Here is a 20,031-nt window from a genome sequence, read left to right as displayed (position 1 = left end):
TGGGATCGCCAAAGCGTAGTAGTGGTCGTGTTCGACGCCTAAATCCCGATTCCTTCGCAGCACTGCTATCTCCCTCCTCATTATTCTGGACCACCCAGTAAATCACGGCGAATAAGGCGTATGAAATTACCTGCCGTGGATTGTAGTATGTGTAAGTAGTTCCAGTTTTCCGCTGGCATATGAAACTCACAAGCAAAGCTATACTTGTAGTGAGATACAGTAGCGCTGAAGGCGCTCTGTGGAGAATCCCAATTAATAAAGACATGATTGAAGAATTCAGGGTTAGCAGTGGAAGATGCTGAATGACCTGCACCAGAAATGGTCTTCCACACTTTAGAATATGGAGCGAGAAGTCCAACTAAATAAATAATCGAGGCAGCGGAGATCGGGATGTAGTCTTCCCGGCCCATGCAAGTGTTTCGGCCTGAAGGACATATCCCCGAAAAATGCAGCATCCCCTCTTGATCTCTTGAATAATATTGTTGCACAAATCTTCAGCAGGAAGGAATCGTCACTAGTGACGAGTCACCACTCTATTAATTGCAACTGCAACGGAAGAGCGGAATTCCCTCAATACCAATGAGAGCAATACATCACTGATTTGCTGACTCTCTCTTTCTATCGAATACTTTACTGTCTTTCTGGAGCATAATTTCGCTACAGGGGAGGCTGTTGTCAGCATATGTGTTACCTGTAATAATTATCTGTAGATTTACTACACATCACTGTCGATCTTGGCAGCACCTTACCGGTTATGCCTCCCAATTCAAAGCTCTGATTATTCAGTGGCGGCCGGGGAAGGATGAGGATAAGTGTGAATGAACGATAAAGCAAGTTTTATCCGTTCTCTATGTCTTTCCTTGACATGTGCATATTTTCAATCAGTTGGTCACGATATCTGATACGACTCACCTTTAATGACCTGGAGAATCGTCTGAAGGAATGGTTTCATGGGCTCAAACGTCTCCGGTAATTTCCATATTTACCTATACCCCTTTCATAGATTCCAGTTGTATGTACTGTATATAGACGCGAGATACCGACCATTTATTTTAAAATCATGTCTATATTCATCACCATCTATATAATAGCAACGTATATATAATCTATATCCAGTCATATACAAACCATATCTCATCGCCGAGAGGGCCATTCAGGCCTTGGAGACCCCAGTACCTGAATACTTAGTCAAGCCAATGGCATCAATACCCTCATGGCTCATTTCATGGTTTGGCGTTGCCGGTTCTCAACGCTGACATCGCTGCTGCTGTCATTATTACTATCATTATTATTGGTATTGGTGTTGGCGTTGGCATCATTGTTCTCATCCGAAGGAACTTCTTCTATCCTCTCATTGACGACACCCTTGCTGTCAATGAAATGCGAGATGCGGTTCCGCGGCAGCCACGCCTCCTCGGGCGTGACCCAGTACGAGATGAGCGCGAAGATGGTCACGCCGGCCATGATGATGGGTGCGTCTGTTCATCATTTATCGTCATCGTCAGTTATCCAGCTCATGTCATCGAAGAGGACAGGGAGAAAGGACAAGGAGACAAGATAGAATCAAAACTTACAGTTAAGAGTCTCCCCACTAACCGGAAACTCATACGGCGAGAACAACACCGCGACAACCCACCCATTCCAAAAGATCCCCACAAACTGGAACGGCCGACTCCACCGTCCCAGACTCCACCTCGGCTTGGGGAACCTCTTGGGCGTCAGCACGATCCGGCAGAGACAGATGAGTCCGTACGCGGCCGCGGATGGGACGCCCGCGGCGGAGATGAGCGACGTGAAGGCTACGTTGGAGGGGAGGATGGTGCAGGTCACGAGGGCCGCGACGGTCCAGACCACGACGACGGCGTTGCGCGGCTGGCCGTGCTCGGAGACGCGCGAGACCCAGGACGAGAAGGGGAGGACGCCATCGCGCGCAACGGCGAATACGAGACGTGAGGCCGCGACGATGGCGATTGCGGTGTTCTTGTAGTTTCACATTAGATTTGTTTGATGATTCTTAAGGAGATTGGACGGATGCATGGATGGTCAGGTAGGTAATAGGTAGGTACTTACAAACCAGAGAGCTACCACGCAGACAATGTTCATAACTATGTGCCCGCCTTTGCCCAGCACGACGGCGTAAAGAGGCACAAATGGCTGCGGAGCACCAAAGGAGAAGAGGGTATCTGGATCCGGCTTCAGCATAGTCAGTATTGATTCAGTCATTGTGACTTTCAGAATCGAATCGCACTGAGCAAGTAGACTCACCGCACAAAACAAAAACAGAATAATCGTCGCCAACCCTCCAAACCCGCTGACGACCGTACTCCAAAATATACCTCTCGCAGCCGTGACGGAAGCATTCTTCGTTTCCTCCGCCACATGGCCCGAGGCATCGAAACCAATGAGGATACCTGCCGTGGCCAGGTACGAGAGACACCAGTTCCACCCCGGAGGGGCACCCGTGCCGTTGTACGTGGACATGAAGGCCTCCTTGGCGGTGCGGAACCCCCAGGTGTTGTGCGCCCCGATGGGGAACCAGATGAGGTTGAGGATGAAGTCGAGTAAGACGATGGTGGAGGAGAGGTAGAAGATGTAGCGGAATTTTTTGGCTGAAATACTGTCAGTTAGCCGTCGTCAGTGTAAATGAAAGACCATATGAATACGTACGTGGTAGGAAATTCACAATGGCAGCCAACGCGAGTAATATCTCCGTACAGATCCACTGGACGGCGCGGAATTTCACACTTGACGTGTCAGTAGGGAAGTCGACGTTGAAAACTGTCAGTTCCTGTTTTATGCATTAGTAAACCTGTATCCATATATTATCGCTCGAGACGATAAATTCACCGAAAGCATATAATTCACAGCCGCCTGCGTGTTACCTGCATCATAAAAATTATGGTAAGCAAAGCGCAAAGCATATACAATGCACATGCATATGTCAAATCCCGCAAGATGACAACATACTCGCACAGAAGGTCGTCCAAGCGGTGGTACTCCACCATGCAACGATGAACCCCAGCAGCCTCCCGAACCGGGGTCCCCCGGCCTCCGCTGCCCAGAGGTATATCGAACCTGCAGACGGAGACGCGGAGCAGACCTCAGCGATAACGGCCGCGGTCATGAAGGTGAAGACCATGGTTACGAGGTAGCTTGTCCTGTATATGATATATTAGCATTTATACATATGGTTGATACGTTATACGATAAAACTTTTGCCAACTCACCAATAAGCCAGGTTACCCCCAGCAGCGATTCCAGTACTAAAGGTAACACGAACTCCACCAATGAAATAGAGAGCAGCTTTACATCCAAAGAACAGAAAGAAGGAAAAGCATTAGTTTGAAAGAAACCATATAATACAACATACAGGCTTACCAAACGTCGTCGAGAAACTCTCCAGCAATGAGTACGTTCTATGCAAGACCTGTTCTCGATGAGCTTCAATATGCACAACACCTAGGTATATACTCCATCTTTTGACAAACAGCCTAGATAGGTAGATGTTATAGACAGATAACCTGTATATATACATACCGGCTTATACCCCATAGTTTTCTGAACAATACTTAGTCAGCCTCCGACCAATGAGCGGCTTCTACTTTGCTTCGTTTCTGGATTCATCACGTACCAAAAGAGCAGCATCGTCATTCGCCTCCATCTGCTCCCTGCTCCCCTCGCTCTCGGCGGGGAGCACGTCCCTGTCGCCGTCCACATCGCGATGGGATGACATGGCTTGTCTTGGCTTGGCTTGAAAAGGCCGTGGATTGATTATTGATAAAGCGATAAGAGAAGGTTTTGATCAAAGCAAGGGGGGAGGAAAAAAGAAAGACCAGGAATCGGATGAAGATGCCAGTTCCCCTGACCTGACTTCTCTCGCGCGAATAATATTCGACTAAAGGGGGCGCAAAAAATTTTTTTAGACAAAAGTCGAGATTTATTATACACACCCGCGTTTCACAGTTGATGGAGCGGAGCAAATCAATGAATGAATGGCCGAATGTAACCCCGCGAAGTCTGGTCCGGTCTTAGCACCCACTTAGGTAGTTATTTAGCGCGGAAAAAAAAAGAAAAGGATGGGAAGTGGTCAAGCACGGAACGGTCTCTCTTCTTTTCTCATCTGACTTGCAGGAAACAGATCAGATCTTGCCCATCGAGGCTCAAGCTCGTTGGGAGGGCGTTCTCATTGGATTTTGCTGGACCCTGACTAATCCCGGTGTGGAGCGGCTAGTTATCTTATCCCGAGGGAGTAATGGAGAGTGATGAGGTGATAGATCCGAGCATCTGTGCGCGGGGCCGGGACACGAGGGGTGTGTAATCCAGGGACCAGAGGAACAAATCCATGGATCGGGAGGTTGTGTTTGTGAACATTTAATATTCCGTCAACTTGCTGCGAAAGAGCTTTTGTTTAAGGTAGAGTCAGGAATATGCATCGGGTCTGCCGATCTGGACTTGGAAGACAACACTAGAGCGATTAGATCAAGCTAGAGCCCAGAACTCTCTCCACGAAGACACTTACCTATTGGTAAATACGCAGTACTTAACTACATTCAGTTTCAGAAATCTGACCAAATAATGTAGCCATATAGGCTTGTACATTGGAACAGGGGCATAGAATATTTATCCGGGCGGAAGGTACTGCGAAAGTGAATTGATTTCAGATTATTAATAAGCAATACCACCAGATTACATACATACTGAGCCCATCATCATTATCACCGTTGCTTGGTCGTCAAAAAAAAAAAAAAGAAGAGAGAGAGATTTGGTCATCAGTCTCGGGGTCAACGTATAAACGAACTGGCCTTCGAGACGAGAAAGTCTCTCCCCTTGAAAAAGGCCGCCAGGAAACTCAACACAACCCAGCTGCCCAGCTGCCCCGTTCCCCCAGACTTCCCCACGGGAACAATGACCATCAGCTTATCGCTCGACTGATAGGTCGCCCGCTTCTGCTGACCCATAATTTCAGCCTTCAGATTCGCAACGACGACAGGGACCTGATCCGAGATCCGGGAAAGGTAACGGTAAGGATGGCTGGTGATGTCGCCAACGGCGTATACGGGGCATTTATTACCATCGACGATAGAAGCAAGGACGTGAAGCCGCTCATCAACTTGGACCCAGCCGTCCTGGTCAAGGAAGACATTGGGGATGAATCGGTTGTTAGGTATCACGCCCGTGGCTGAGACGTAGACGTCCGCGGTGATCGTCTCACCTCCTTCGAGCGTTACGGTCCATTTCTTCGAGACGTAGTCCTGTTCTGCCTTTTCCACCTTCCGTCCGGTCAGCAGCTTCACGCCCTTCGCTTTCAGGAGCTTCTCGGCCCTTTTGCCTGCCCTCTTTTTGAGACCCGGTAGGACCTGCTCACTGGCGCTGATAAGCGTGATGGAAGTGTCGGCCTTGTCTGCCAAAGCCTCCGCGAGCTCTCCTGCAAATTCGACACCGACGGGTCCAGCACCTCCAATGACGATGCTCTTAGCATCTGCGATGGTCTTCTGCGCCTCCTGAATGGTCTCTCGGAGATCCCCCGCACCATTTGGTTTAAACGGGATCTTGACGCTTCCCTGTCCAAGAGTCGCAGGCGTCGTGCTCCCTGAAGCAATGACGAGATAGTCATAGGAGACTCTGGAGGACGAAGACGGGGCACTGCGCTCGATCGTGACGGTTTTGCGCTCCGCGTCAATCGCAGTAACTCTACCTTGAACGAACTCGAATGACTCTGTCGGATACTGCTTGAACGTGTCTGCGATAGGGAGCAGATACTTGTCGAACGCGAAGGCGTCGGGTTTGGCTATCACCCGGGGCGAGGCAAGGTTGAAGTAGTAGTCCTTGGAGGGGTTGACCAGGATGACTTTGGCAGTTGGAATCTGCTTCAGAAGGCCGTGGCTGACGCCGATTCCGGCGTTGGAGCCTCCGATCACAATGACAGTGACCTTGGACGCCATATTGGAAGTGTCATGCAAGTAGTTGCCTGGAAAGGAAAGAGCACAAAGCAGCAGTGTGTGAGAACAAGCAATAAAGCCTGTGTCTGTGCTGTCAAGCCATTCAATCAGACGTTTTTGGAATGTGAATATTATGAGAGAATCGTAACAAAGGAGAAACAGGACCCTATTTATCTTCCTGGAGCTCTCGGCGACGACTAAGCCAGAATGACAACCTATCTGGTTACCTAGCTAACGCAAGCTCAGCATCGCAGTGTTTGCATGCATGCATCTCAGCACAAAACCTGCAAGGCCGCATCCCAGTCAGACTCTTCTGAGGCATGAGGAGAAAGCCCTTGGTATCGATTCTCAGTAAATAGCAATCTATTTAGCGATTCACCAAGCTGAAGACTCTCATTCGATTCCGTGGGGAAAGCCGGAAAACCTTGGGGGGGGGGGGGGGAGAACCAACAGCTTTCCTTACCCCGGATGCAGCGGAGTAGTGCTAGGTACATGTACGTAAAAACTATGTACGTACAGAATCTTTATCTCTGAGCGTGGAAAAAACAAACGGCGGAAGGGTCGCGATAACGACAATCAGTGCCGAACAGCTACCTAGTCTAGGTAGCTTTAGGCTTAGGGAACGTTGTTATCTCAGAAGCTGAAACACATCGTATCTTATAGAGACGAAGACGGAGACAACTTGCGGTGCCTTATTGGGTTAGCAATGCTTGCCAATTAGACGAAAGGACATCCCGAAACATGTACTTGGGTTTCCTACCCGCTCTTTAGGTATGAGGCCGTTAGATAGCCATTCAGATGAAATGTCTGATAAGAAGGAAAGGGGATGTTGGTGTGGTTTTGAAGAGACTGTGCGCTAACAAGGGTCTAGAGATAAGTGCCAGTATAGCGCTCCCCCTGCTTGTTGCTGCAATGAAGTAGTTCCCGTGCAGCAGTATGGTGTGAAAGAGTGGACTGTTGCAATTGAACTGCAGCAGATTCCTTCGAAAAGGCGTCCAGAGTTCGACTAAATATGTTCGCAGAGAATCATCCGACTCGGATCAATTATTGCAATAATATCTTGAGAATTTTTAGCCGAAAAAGGGAGTTGGATTATTCTCCTTCTTTACACAAAGGCGCTGTACAGTACAGCACACAAGTTATTCAAAACAGAATTCTTGGAGGTCAAAACGGACCTGAGATTGAGCTCCCATCGAATGCCAAAATATGTCTCAAAATTCTGTTAAAGAGCTGGAAACCATAAGGGTGACCAGTCCATCCTTTCATGCCAAGTCTCAATCTTGAATCTTGAATCACATCGAAGCTTGAATCGTATGACGCCGGATGTGCAAAAGGTTCCCCTTCATCATTTCGATTATCGATCCGCGAATCAACACAGACATGATGTTTCATTCTCGCGTGCGTCAGCACACTATCGTCATCTTTTGAGCAACGGTAATCCCTGAAAAGCGCAATCACGTTAAGTCATTGTGCCATAAAGGCAGCTGAAATCCTGCTCTAAAAGGGAAGGTGACTGGGTACAAGTTCATGCTAAGGCAGGCGCATAGGCGTTTGGATGTCTCTCATATAGTAAATCAATCCGTCTTCGAAGACTCGTCTTTCGAACCATATCCTTTTCAGGTACTCAACAGCCTTTTCAACATTTAGAAGACCATTCTATCAGCTTTCTTCGCCCTCTGATAAACAATAGTAACTCTTCATACTCACTGTGAACCTATATTGGCTCAGCCTCTCCCTGACAACTGCTGACTTACCCTCTGCGTGTGCCTCTCGTCCAGCAATAAAAAGTGGCCCGCAACAAGGGATAATCTGCTCGCCGATCAGGACGTTCAGCACTTGTCACCAGGTGAAGGTAGAAGACTGGCCTTTTCGTGGGTTTCAATGAATCCGGTATGTTCGAGTATCTCTTGATACTGGTATGGTCGAAGGCTCTCATCGTCCAAGTCTCCAAGACGTCGAAGATACCTTGTGTATTCAATTGCCAGTCAGTCAGTCGACTCATTAAGTCGCTGTGAACTGCGCCCTGCTGTCCATATGACATACCCTGCTGCTTTGCAAGGAGCTAATGGTACCTTAAATGACCATCAGCTGGGACCATGATCACCGGAGCTCTGCGAGGATGAGACTGCTTGCAGTTGGCTCAGGTGAGGGACTTGGGATTCCTAGGTGACATTTACAGCCTTCACCGTCATTCCGCCAGTAGCTCCCGTCGATGACTGCCCCTTTATCTGTAGCACATGCTGCGGAGATCTCGAAATAGGCTAGCAGAGAGACTAGAAGTCGTCGGCATGGATGTGAAGTCTCAACTGCGCTTTCGTTTCTACTGAAGCATCATGTCAACATGCGTTAAACATTATCGAGCTCTATATACGTACATACATGGTCCTTAAACAAAATAAAATCTACATTTTCCGCTTCCAGAGCTGACGACATTTCGTGACGAGAATCGTTAGAAGTCAAAGCGGATATCTCCCACTTCAACAGAAATCATTAATATGCACGGTACTCGGAACATTCACATCCATACTGCAGGCGTCCGCAAACCTGCTTGAGTCGCATTAAAATGAATAATCATTTCTTCCGTCCGTAAGTGTCGAATTGCAAGTGTCGGGTTAGCAATCAGTGTGACAAATGGATTCTCAACACTCAAGCCAGCACGTACGATACATTGCTCAAATGGGATACTAGCATTGAGGATGGCAGAATACACCGCTCCAGCAATGCTCACGGAAGCCCAGTGCTGAACGCTTTCTCCTTCGCCTGCTCGACGACCTCCCTGTTCCGAGATGGAACGTTGACAGAGGCCCGCGTGGACTTGAAGCGTGTGGCTTCTCTGACGTATGCAGCCCTAAGTCGATCGTTTGTGCGTCAGTTTTGTTAATCCCCAGCTGGAATCATTCTGTATGAGGATGATCAGGTCTCGATCCACGATCGAACTCACCGTTGATTAAGCAGGTCCAGTAACTTGGAATCGATCTCGTCCAGCGCGTCACGCACCTGGTCGAGCGAGTCGCAGCACGTGGACAGGGTCCCGTTTAGGGATGAAAAGTGCACACTCGGAGAGCCCCATGGCACTGTGCGGTTGTCTGCTGAGGGAGGGATCGAAGGAAGAGTCGCGCCGTAGCAGGCGCTTGGAGATAGGTCCGAAGCATTTCTTGCTGACAGGGCACTGCTGCTCGCTGCGGACGCGAGGAGCCCTGCAGAGACCACCGACTGCAACAGATTTGAGAAGACCATAGTCGACTTGTTTGATCTGATGGATCAATTAAATGTTATTAAGGTTAGCAACGTTATAAAAGGTTAACAAGAACCCTGGTTGGTCTTCCCAAGGTTAGTAGATCATTTCTTCCACCGGCTATGTCTGCATAGTCTGACTAATACATACACATAACTATCGTGAATAATGACATGCGGTATTACGGAGTATGCAGTGCCTTATCCTGCTCCGATTTTTACCGTGACATCGGCAAAATTCGTCATATGAAAACAATCCCTAATGGGAAGTTTAACGGTGGATCCTCCGCCTTGCATCATCGAGCAAATAGTTCCGGCAATTGTCATTCCCCACGACCCAAACAGGCAGTCAGCTTAAAAATCACCATACTCCTAGAAAATTACCTGCCGTGTGGGTAGGTGCTTAAATGATTGGCAAGGACAAGCTGACAGGCCAGGGCGACAAGTCAAACGGTGGCGGGCCGGACCCAGCTCTATGGATTCTCCACGGGACAAGAGGTGATCAGCAATGCAGAAAGCCTAGATTACCAATGCCGAGGATGTCCATGGCTCCATTGTACCTTGATTCAAGCTCCGTTGAATAATTCGTGGACTTTCCTTGGACCCCAAACAGTTTCTGGGCGAACTTGGCGGCTTGGCCTTCGACATCTTGTGGAAATAACAACAAGGCTCAGTAGTCTCATCGTTAGAAACTGTTCGGCCTCAAATTTCCCGGTTGCGGGAATTAGTTTTTATGGAGAAGAAACCGATGGGGACGAAGGGCAGAAAGAGGTCACGAGACTGACGCCACCCTGGAGACGGATCGGATAGGAGGATATTTCCAAATTTGGTTGGAATCATAGTCTTAACGGCTTGAGCGCCCTGTCTGTTTTGTATATCTTCATCTATTAGCTGTTTTGATTATGAGCTAAGTGCTCATACCTCTTTGTCCTTATCGCGTCTACTATCTAGGTGTTCTGCCTACTAGTGTTTGTCTACACAATAGTCTAGATTCAGTCATCTAATATGAGCAATTGTGGTAAGACATATTTTACTATTCTATAGGAGCTTAGAGGTTTCAAATTATTGAAATTTTGCATTGTACTGTAGAACTTGGTCTCGAAGACGACAGGTACCAGACTTCAATAGTGGCAAGAAACGCCCTTGTTGGCAGGCCATAACCTCCCGACATCCCAACGATTAACAAGCCAAAGCTTTCAGCTCATCCACACCTGCACTCATAAGCGGTCGAGATTCATTATATTATCAAACAGAAAATTGAGTCCTTTTATGGAAAAAAATATTCGTATATGACCACATTATGGCTGTTTGCCAAGGAGTATATATTTTGCAACACCTACATCCGCACCGCACGGAAATCAGACAGCTTGCTTGAGCACCCATTGCTGCAACAAGTGGGGAAGCCATTCTGATCCATATATTTCTCTTCTGGCCGAAAATAACACCAGAAATATCAGAAATTTTCTCCTAAATATATAGCGCACATGGTAGATGGAAAACTGGAGCGTGCAGTTATGATAGCTTGATATAAAGAACATACTCCAAATCGAATCTTCACCGCCTCCCACTCCTAATTGTCCTGGCATCTCGTCCTGCCCCTGCAAATTAGACATTTACCCATCTGGGAAACAGCCCCGTCGACCGTTCTCGTATTCACAATCTATTATCTGATGGATTTGATCGTAGCCCTACGACGCAAGGGATGAATGAACTGACACGCCGGCACCCACTTCCCACGTTCCGCTGCCATCTTGCAAAAAGCGCATATTATTATGCACATGTACTGTACATAACTAAGTTACATGTAAATCCTTAGTCGTCCCGAGCCCCGCGGTGGACCGTCGTGGCCATGCAAATCCTTCCCATGATTTCATTTTTCTGCATGGGATAGAAAAAGGGCTATATTGGACCCTTCAGTGAAGTGAACGCTCACTTCCTATCGGACAGGAACTGTTTTCTGGTTCAAGTAGTAGGAGATGGATAGATAGGTAGATAGATAGATGAGTTAGTTAAAAGAGGTAAGCCACTCTTTGCCTCACTTGCTGTACGTAGTAGCAAGTAGGTAGAGTAAGCTCAGCCCCGCCTAACTGAATCCTGATAGTTAGTCAATCAATCAATCAGTCATCCTCTCCCGCTCCGCCTTTGCGTTTTGCAGCACGCGACACGTAACACTTACAGTAGGCACTTCAATGCAGAATTTCAAATCGTATTCTGTCAAGTGCGGAAATAACTCGATAATATGCATGCGCGCGGAAGATCTGAATTGAACGAGGTTATGTAAATTGAGTTGAGCTGAGGCTGCTGAGCTGACTTCCCCGCTCGAGAGGTCGAGTGATTGACGTTCTTGGCGAACCAACAAAATTAAACCTTGGTGATGGTGAGTTGTTCTCTTATAGTCTGCAGAGCAGTATCCATAGCTATAGAGGCTATATGCTATTGCTACACTCCGTACAGTAAGAGTAGCATTTGCGGGTTGGAAACAAACCTTGTTTCCCTACCGTAATGTACATACATGGAACCGGCCACCCGCACGTGCATGAGGTTAGTCTTCTCGCTCGTGCCATCGTGGAGATGCGGTGTGCACGTATGTACAACTGTACATGTACATGATACGTGTGCCTGTGCCCGAGTATACCGTGCATATGACGTACCACATACATGCATGCATGGTAGATACTTATCTTTCCGACATTTTTCCAGGCGCATCAACTACTGCACATAAGCCGGTTGAGTGAGCAATGTTGTTCATTTTACTAATCGATGAATGGTGGCCTTATTGCGTTATCGTCGTGGACAAAAGGAAAAATATAGCAGAAACCTCGGTGGTAAGTGACTTACCAGAAAAGATGGAGGAGAAAGAGATTGACTTCCCGAAGCTATCTATGCAAAGGCGCTGGATAAATTTCGGATGACGCCATTGAAGGCAATCTTTCACCCAGTGAGATGAAAACAGATAACGTAAAAGGCGTTATCGATAATCGGGAAGTTGGACCCTGGTGGCTGAAGACTGGAAAGCATATCCTGCGGTTTCTGCACGGCCGTGCGGAGTAGATAGAATGATTTGAGTTCAGTAGTAGCGATAACCACGAGAGGCTTTTGCCGATATGCTTCGTACAAATGGTTCGTCAAAGTTTAAAATTCCGCTGGCCAAAGTCTACGAACGCCACAAAGTATCTTCAAGAGTAAAATGGTCTCAAATTATTGTACATAATATGGATTCTAACTAATATATCACATCACATCCCAGATGGACAGAAATTAATCTAGTATAACACAACAAGTAATTATAGTACCTCAATATCAAGTGTTCAGTTAAATTGAACACGAACAGAATGTAGCGAGCGTCACTGACGTCTCAAGCGTCGAAAGCAGACGGTAAGACGGCAAGGAGATCCAAAAAGCAGTAAAGAGCGGTATGGGTATGTGTGCAAATCAAAGTCATTCTATGCAAATACGGTTCCCAGATTTCATATCCCCCCAATAGTTTTTTCCAAAGTCGTAAAAAAGAGGGTGTGAGGTTGAATTATATACGAGGTTGAGGAAAGCAAGGCTCACCACTTGATCCCATCGGGGTCATAACGACGTGCGTGCCTTTGTACTGTTTAGGCCTTCACTTGCTCGTTCTGAGACTGAGTGTGGCCACTGTCGGTAGGGCTGGGTGGTTGCTCAGTCAGGTTCTTCTGCACCCGTGCCTTCTCTTCGTCGGTGGCATCGGTGATGGTGACTGCGACCTCCTCGCCGAAGTTCTTAGCAATCTCCTCTAGCGAGAGGCGGGCAGTCTCCGGGAAGAAGAAGTAGATCACTACCGAAAGTGCAAGTCAGTCAAACTCTAATGGAGTCCCAAAAATTGAGGTGGGCAGTGGAAATGCGGTAGGTGCGTACCTGGAATGAAGACTGCAGACCAGCAAATGATGACCAGGTAGTACTTCCAACCGACATGAGCAAAGCCAATGGGAGCGGTCTGGAGAAGGATAAGGGTCGCTGGATGTATGTTAGCCCATTGCTTCTTGCCCCGCGGCAGGTAGCCTGAACTCACAGGCAAACTGTCCGAAAAGGGAGAATCCCATTCCAATGGGACGGATTTCGGTGGGGAAGATTTCGGAGACATAGAGGTACATGGTGGTATCACAGCAGGTTCTGCAGGAGACATGGATGTCAGCGTAACCGAGGGACTTTGGTTTCCGGCGTGGGAGGTAAATCGTACCCTTGGAATGCCAAGTACAAGAACATGAAGAAGATACCAAAACCGTTTCCAACGCGGTTCTTGGTGCCTGCATACTCTGCAGTCATTGCAGCAAGGCAGGAAGTGGTGACGACGATTCCAACGAATCCAGTTATGAACATGCCTCTGCGGGAGTTGACCTTGTCGTGGAGCCAGGCACCAAGCGGGTTGTAGATGACACCTGAAATCGATAATCAGCCGGAGTGCAGTCGAGACCATGAACATCACACTTACCGGCAGTAGTCAGCCAGATTGCGCTCAGGAGCAGCGGCATACCGCCGGTCATGCCAAGGTTAGTGTACAGAAGGACAGCGTAGTTGTTCTGCTCTGTCGTCAGCGCACTCGACATAACCGGACGTAACACTCTTTCCGTGACGTACAATGATCAACGGTCCACCGAATTCAGCACCCCATTGAGTGAGGAATCCAATGAGCATTCGCTTTCTGTAGGATGGCTTCTTCAGCACCGCCATCCACACATTGTTACCACTGGCAGCAAGTTTCTCAGCCTCGAGCTGGAGCTGCTCTTTGGTCTGGTAGAACTCTTCCTTGGCAACCAAGTTCTCCGGGTCATCTGGCGATTGACGGAGACGCTCCAGAACGTGTCTAGCCTCATCCATCTTTCCCTTGGAAATAAGCCACCTGGGCGAGCGAGGGAGCCAGGGAGAACCCAGCAGCAAAATCAATGGCGGGACGGTTTGCAAGCAAAGCGGAAATCTCCACCCAAACGATGGGATTTTCTGCTCGTTGGCGTAGTAGCATCCGTAGCCAACCCAGCCGGAAAGCATGTATCCGAAGACGAGGAAAATTGCATGATGCCCAACGAGCCAGCCACGGCGAGCAGGACTTGACATCTCTGACAGATACATCGGACAGACCGTTACAAGGGTACCGATACCCATTCCGCTGATCCATCTACCGGCTTGAAACATCCTGGGCGCAGTCAGAAATCCGTTGCGAGAGTTACAGGCACATATAGAATAACGTACGCGAGGTTCGCTGCTCCTCCCTGAAGCGCTCCTCCGAGGAGCGACAGGAAGGCACCCAGCTGAATGTTCGCCTTGCGCCCAAAGAAATCGCACGACCACATCATGAAGAGCGTAGCCACCGCTCCTCCGGCACTGAAGAGACCATTGGCAGTAGCAATGGCATCCGTTGTGGTCGTGTCATATCCAGGCTCGCCTTGCCCGGGAAGATTGAAGTAGGCGTACCATCCGGGCTGACCGATCGTACTACTGATGATGGAGGCGCAGTAACCATACGTCTATGCAATCAATGTCCAGTTAGAGACCAAACTGGATCATAATCAGCAGTGCACAGCAGCAGGGAGGCTTACCAGAGATCCAATGGCAACGAAAATAGTCACCAGCCTGTTGTATGTGCTGGTCTGGGAGCCGAAGTTGGCCATGATGGACTGCGGAGCTTCCCTCTCCTCTTCCCTGGAGGCAGGGACTGCAGTCTAGAATGAAGCGGAAAAGAAGTGAAGTATACGCACCAGGTATCACCAACAAGAGAAGAGGGAAACAAAAGGCTAAATAAAAAACAAGTACTCGAAAATCTAAGTGCTCACGGGTTTCATAGAGGGTCCAGACGCCTCCCGCAAGAAAGCTGTCAGTGACCAGGGATCCATGAACGGGGTAGCTCCCTAAGTACGATTAGGATATCACCGCCGGAGTTTGTCGCAGCCGGCCAGGTCAAGATCGTCGCCATCATGCCCATTTTCTGGGACATTCATATCGGGCCAGTAACGCAGACTTTGGTCTATGGCCCGCCGTTCACTGCTGCTGCTCTGCTAGCCACAGGACTGGGACACGCGTTGCGAACTTTTCAGGCAGTTCATCCTGGGACGGGGACACAGAGGGGCCAGGCCCACTGGCGTCGAGCACAGGACGCAGCATGAAGCGATTCCGTTGGAGCTTCACCTCGTGTGTCCTGACGCTAGACTGATGGCGCTGCGATTTTTGCAGAAGATGTGCGCTCTGGCACGATGGACCCAAGCTCGTTTAGCGTTGGCGCCGGCCGTCAATCTCGACGGCCCCTGTTGAGCTCCCCGCTTTTGCTCCCGAAACGAGTCAGCGAGCACGACGGCCAGAAGATCCCTCCCTCGTGCCTCTGACTATCTGCAACCGATTCATGCTCTCTCTGCAGGGGAATTTCCAGGCTGTCATACCGACCATCACCACGATGCCACGATCTGGCCCCTGCGGGGGCCTACTCGGTAGTTCTGGGAACCGTTTTCGATCAACTCGTGGAGAGGGCTCGATAAGAGGCGGTATAACCGGCAACGACCAATGCCGATTGCATAACATCCACGATAATGGTCTGATTGTGTGTCTCGCTTCCCCTGTGGAGTGTGCGGTTGCCCACAGCAGGCTGGGGCACCACACCGAGCCCGTCTGGGACTCCAACTCTCCATAACAAACTCCGTGATCGACTTTAATACCCCTCCTCCCTATTATTCGAGCCAGGGTCTGTCTGAAGCGTAGGAAGTTTAATAACGCAGGGGAATTGGTTTGATTCTCTGCTCATCGAGTTTGTCGAACACGGACGAATCACCATAGTTCACCATGGCCGAGAAGTCTCCCTTTGACATCCCCTTTGACGAGCTCCCGAACCCCAAGCAAGTATGGGTTGGCAAGCCTGGTAGCCGCGAGGAAGGGCTGGGCAAGCTGGCCATTCTGACGCCCGAGGTGGTGGCCAGAGCCGCGGCGACAGAGATCAAGACGGGCCGCCGGGTGACGATGGGATGGGACCTGAACAAGCTGGAGCTCCCCAATCTCAACCGCCAGCCCTGCGAGCACAAGATTGTCCCCCTTCTCGGGGGCATTGCCTTTGACGACGTCTACACCTTCAATCCTCGTAGGTTTCTGCTCTTTTCTCGTTCCTTGGACAGCCCGGGTTGATGAGTTTAAAGAGCAGAGTAGCCAGTGGGATGGGCTCCGTCACTTCTCCCAGACGGTTCCTGGGCAGAGCCAGAGACTGTTCTATGGCGGCACCACCTCTGAGGAGATCAACGATCGTACGAATGATCGGATCGGCCTGCAGCACTGGGCACAGGAAGGAATTGCAGGTATGACGAACCCGTGTTGACTTGCATCTGACAGATCTCATAACACTGACCGAACAGGTCGTGGGGTACTCATCGACTACGTCGCTTACGCTGAGAAGCGGGGCATCAAGTACAGCACGTTTTCGACTCATCAGATCCGACTTTCAGAGATCTTGGAAATCGCCAAGGAATGCAACATCACCTTCCAGAAGGGCGATATCCTCTTTGTGCGCATTGGCGTTACTAAGGAATGGGACACGGTCATGACCCAGGCCCAGAAGCAGGCGTACTCGGAGAACACCAAACCCGAGCACGCCGGCGTTGAGGCCACGACGGATGTCCTGCGCTGGCTGTGGGATTCTGGTTTCGCAGCCATTGCCAGTGACGCGATCAGCTGGGAGGTGAGTTCAAGTTCCCGCTGTCATATCTCACGGGCCGAATCCGGCTTTGCTGACATGGAGTGACAGGTGTATCCGCCGCAATCCGATGTATTCTTGCATGAGTATGTCATTGCAGGATGGGGAATGCCGATTGGTAAGCAACACAGCAGCTCGACGAGGGGGGTCCATGGAGCTAACTGAAATGGCAGGGGAGATGTTCGACCTGGAGGCGCTGTCGCGGACCTGCGAGGAGCTGCAGAGGTGGAGCTTCTTCGTGACGTCCGTACCTCTCAATATGCCGGGTGGGGTGTCCTCACCGCCGAACGTGATGGCGATTTTTTAGGCCGGGTCGGCGATTCTTGTGCGGTACCTGCGCCCAGCATGCGTATATGAATTTTACGCCCTCCATACGTGGCCCACAGGCATAGTACACCACTAAATCGCCCAAACGGGGCAATTGTAACTTCTGGAAACGGACGGAGTAGCAGTCGGTTTACTGCACTTGTCTTAGCACTACTAGGTCTAGCTCGTCTTAGGTACTGCCAATCCGTGACTTGTTTTGTATCGAGGCGAAGTTTTCAGAGGAACATCACCTGCCCTGCACAGTGACTGGAGCAGGCTATACATAGTAGTGTAGGGACAAGCTTCCAACCAACATCCGACAGACCAGCCGTTGCTGCCGTTGAACCCTGGAAAGGCGACAGGATCTGTTACGGAGTTTACCTAGGCATACAGGTCCAGTGACCAGGTTGTCGTCTCTGTGCACCGATTGCGAAGATTTGAGCGCTCCCTCCGCGGTAGATATAAGCTTTGGGAAGGTGCGACTGAGGCCCCGGGCTTCAGGTGGAGCCCGCGGCGATAGCGCATGTCATGACCAAGAGAAACCAGGGAAGCCGGCGATGTCGTGCGGCAGACCTCGGCTGTTGGTCAGCAGTGCGTGATCTGAGTGGTCGGTGCCGCCGGCCCGCCGCGCCACACGGCTCGTGCACGGCAAGTGGGACCCGCGAAGTCTGCTTGGCAGCGCGCACATCCCAATTGGCAATGCGACAATGCCCCTGGCGTCGGCGACGGCGATCGCGCCCTGGCAGGCTTTTGGACCCAACGTCCCTCCGCAAGACTCGCCGATGTCATCATGCCCTAAACCCGCCTGGGACACACAGTCAGGGCTTCAGGCAGTCCTCGGCCGTGGCTGGCTCCCAAGCTGCTGGAACCGCAGACGCCCGCAGCAATAATGATGGGCAATAACCCTTGCCTTATCCCCGAAACGGTCACGTCGGAGATCCTGCGAATCACCAGTTTGTCAGCCCGGGCCTCCCAATCAGCACCTGCTGTCTGGTTCCAGAGATAGTTCACTTGCTGCTCTTCTGATCATGCCCCATTTCAGCCAGTCGTATAATTGATACTATAATAACGGCCACAAACCTTATGCGGGAGGCGTTATACCAACCGGGAAACTGTCAGGAAGTGTAAGCCAGGGGCAAAAACTCAAACTTGCTCCAGCCCATTATGCTGTTTCCAGCCTTATATACACTCTCGACCTGACGGGCACACGAGAAGACCAGGAGGGTTGCTCTCCCGTACAACCTCATCTTCCTTGTTCCCCTTAGCAGCAACCGCAGCCATGCCAGCCAACGTTGCGGCTCTCCTCGCGAGTCGCGCTGCAGAGCCAGCTTCGGACGGCCCGGACAGGACGGTGCACATATGGAACATCATCACCCAGACGCTGTGTCTGGTCTTCATGACCATCTTCTTCATACTGCGGGTGTATGCTCGAGTGAATATTCTCAATGGATTCGTCGGAGAAGACTGTAAGTCCTCCTCTTGAAACCACAGTATCAGATTACTAATCCTCTATAGGGACCTGTCTTGGAGCTTGGGTAAGATCTCGTTTTATGCGAAGAAAAGCAAAGGGAATTCTGTCTGACAATATTCAATCAGATTCTGGGGATGTGTTATTCCATAATTGCGTTGATCAGTATGTAAACGCTTCCCGGACTCTTTGGTGTCAGACTTACTGACATCCGTTCGTAGTGGGACATTTCGGAGGAGGGATGCACATACAGGACGTCCCTGACGAGAATTTGATTCCGTACTCCAAGGTACGCCTTCCGAGCCTCTCAACCCGAGACTGCTGTTGGACAGGAAACTGAGATTATTTTTTACCACGAAGACGGTTTACGTGACTATGGTCATGTACGGTCCGACCGCTTTCCTGACGAAGGTTTCCATTCTGTGGATTATGGTTCGAGTCTTCAATCCTTACCGCAAAACCGTCTACTTCATCTACTTCTTGCTGGGTGTCATGCTGGCATACTATATTCCCGCCGTCATCGTGAAGATCCGCATCTGTGCCCCTATCGCCCGCTTCTGGATGGGCGACGAAGTGGGCGGCAGCTGCCTCAACGAGCGTGCAATCATCCTGGCCGATGCGGTCATCAGTATGATTAGTGATTTGACAATTCTGATCCTGCCTCTGCCCCTCACTATGAGCTTACAGATGTCCACAAAGAAGAAGCTGAGGGTTATGGGTGTCCTGGGAGCGGGAGGGTTGGCTTGCGCTTCTAGTATCATCCGTCTGGTCTTCATCGTCCAGTACGGAAATTCGCCCGACTCGACTTACGAGTTCATGCGTATCAACATGTTCGGGTGAGTAACGGCCTTGCCGGACCGAGTTGATACGGTTTGTACGGTTTTTGCTGATGTCGCTTTTTCTACAGTAACGCCGAGATTAGTATTGGTGTTATCTGCGCTTGTTTGCCCGCGCTCTCTGCCCTTATTACGACCTACGTTCGCGAATACTCCAGCGGAAAGGGAACGCACACGTCGGGACACGAGTTGAGCAAGCTGAAGAACCAGACCAGGAGTGAAAAGATGGGCAGCAAGAACCGAATGAGCCTGCTTGAGGCTGGTTCCGACCAGGACATCCTCATGGCGCACGCCCAGGGAGAGCCCAAGATCGAGACGTCCATCCACGGAGACGTGGAGCGCATGCCACATCAACGGAGAGGCTCCTTCGACGGCACCGGAATCATGAAGACGATTGATGTCACGACCTCTGTGAGCATGAAGTAATATAATAGCCTGTTGGGTTGGCATCGCATGTGTTTAATCTACAAAATGCGTATGGGCGTGTGTGGCGGATAGGAATAGGTATTCATTCTTACCTTTGCAGCTGGCCGAGTTTGCTGCACCCTTCTTCCCCTCTTA

At 50.0% G+C, this 20,031-nt stretch overlaps 8 protein-coding genes across 8 annotated transcripts; 4 read left to right on the top strand and 4 right to left on the bottom strand.

The window, feature by feature from the left end:
* Positions 1–1,218: 1,218 nt before the first annotated feature.
* On the bottom strand, positions 1,219–3,733 carry VTN00DRAFT_6484 (uncharacterized protein; the record flags this gene model as incomplete). The annotated part of the gene is made up of 11 exons (XM_069433125.1): positions 1,219–1,478; positions 1,575–1,980; positions 2,071–2,193; positions 2,266–2,609; positions 2,668–2,788; positions 2,848–2,882; positions 2,968–3,158; positions 3,228–3,303; positions 3,379–3,427; positions 3,538–3,558; positions 3,632–3,733. The coding sequence occupies 11 exons, from the start codon at positions 3,731–3,733 to the stop codon at positions 1,219–1,221; spliced, it is 1,728 nt and encodes a 575-aa protein (XP_069288916.1).
* Positions 3,734–4,781: 1,048 nt separating this feature from the next.
* Positions 4,782–5,942, bottom strand: VTN00DRAFT_6483 (uncharacterized protein; the record flags this gene model as incomplete). The annotated part of the gene is made up of 1 exon (XM_069433124.1): positions 4,782–5,942. The coding sequence occupies one exon, from the start codon at positions 5,940–5,942 to the stop codon at positions 4,782–4,784; it is 1,161 nt and encodes a 386-aa protein (XP_069288915.1).
* Positions 5,943–7,871: 1,929 nt separating this feature from the next.
* Positions 7,872–9,176, bottom strand: VTN00DRAFT_6482 (uncharacterized protein; the record flags this gene model as incomplete). Its single annotated transcript, XM_069433123.1, has 6 exons — positions 7,872–7,904; positions 7,983–8,011; positions 8,117–8,262; positions 8,319–8,324; positions 8,668–8,787; positions 8,881–9,176. 6 exons carry the CDS (start codon positions 9,174–9,176, stop codon positions 7,872–7,874), a joined length of 630 nt encoding a protein of 209 aa, XP_069288914.1.
* Positions 9,177–11,709: 2,533 nt separating this feature from the next.
* On the top strand, positions 11,710–12,689 carry VTN00DRAFT_6481 (uncharacterized protein; the record flags this gene model as incomplete). Its single annotated transcript, XM_069433122.1, has 2 exons — positions 11,710–11,757; positions 12,534–12,689. 2 exons carry the CDS (start codon positions 11,710–11,712, stop codon positions 12,687–12,689), a joined length of 204 nt encoding a protein of 67 aa, XP_069288913.1.
* Positions 12,690–12,775: 86 nt separating this feature from the next.
* Positions 12,776–14,803, bottom strand: VTN00DRAFT_6480 (uncharacterized protein; the record flags this gene model as incomplete). Its single annotated transcript, XM_069433121.1, has 8 exons — positions 12,776–12,975; positions 13,056–13,154; positions 13,210–13,310; positions 13,378–13,576; positions 13,630–13,717; positions 13,776–14,328; positions 14,385–14,659; positions 14,732–14,803. The coding sequence occupies 8 exons, from the start codon at positions 14,801–14,803 to the stop codon at positions 12,776–12,778; spliced, it is 1,587 nt and encodes a 528-aa protein (XP_069288912.1).
* Positions 14,804–15,106: 303 nt separating this feature from the next.
* On the top strand, positions 15,107–15,511 carry VTN00DRAFT_6479 (uncharacterized protein; the record flags this gene model as incomplete). Its single annotated transcript, XM_069433119.1, has 2 exons — positions 15,107–15,272; positions 15,363–15,511. The coding sequence occupies 2 exons, from the start codon at positions 15,107–15,109 to the stop codon at positions 15,509–15,511; spliced, it is 315 nt and encodes a 104-aa protein (XP_069288911.1).
* A 451-nt stretch (positions 15,512–15,962) lies between these two features.
* Positions 15,963–17,167, top strand: VTN00DRAFT_6478 (uncharacterized protein; the record flags this gene model as incomplete). Its single annotated transcript, XM_069433118.1, has 5 exons — positions 15,963–16,254; positions 16,310–16,465; positions 16,523–16,845; positions 16,912–16,978; positions 17,034–17,167. 5 exons carry the CDS (start codon positions 15,963–15,965, stop codon positions 17,165–17,167), a joined length of 972 nt encoding a protein of 323 aa, XP_069288910.1.
* Positions 17,168–18,445: 1,278 nt separating this feature from the next.
* Positions 18,446–19,896, top strand: VTN00DRAFT_6477 (uncharacterized protein; the record flags this gene model as incomplete). The annotated part of the gene is made up of 6 exons (XM_069433117.1): positions 18,446–18,632; positions 18,682–18,701; positions 18,763–18,799; positions 18,856–18,923; positions 18,995–19,470; positions 19,542–19,896. The coding sequence occupies 6 exons, from the start codon at positions 18,446–18,448 to the stop codon at positions 19,894–19,896; spliced, it is 1,143 nt and encodes a 380-aa protein (XP_069288909.1).
* Positions 19,897–20,031: the final 135 nt, after the last annotated feature.

Source organism: Thermoascus crustaceus (assembly GCF_041956765.1).
Source record: "Thermoascus crustaceus strain CBS 181.67 unplaced genomic scaffold VTN00scaffold_3, whole genome shotgun sequence".
In the NCBI taxonomy this organism is placed as follows: domain Eukaryota; kingdom Fungi; phylum Ascomycota; class Eurotiomycetes; order Eurotiales; family Thermoascaceae; genus Thermoascus; species Thermoascus crustaceus.
This window is presented reverse-complemented; position numbering and strand designations above follow the sequence as displayed.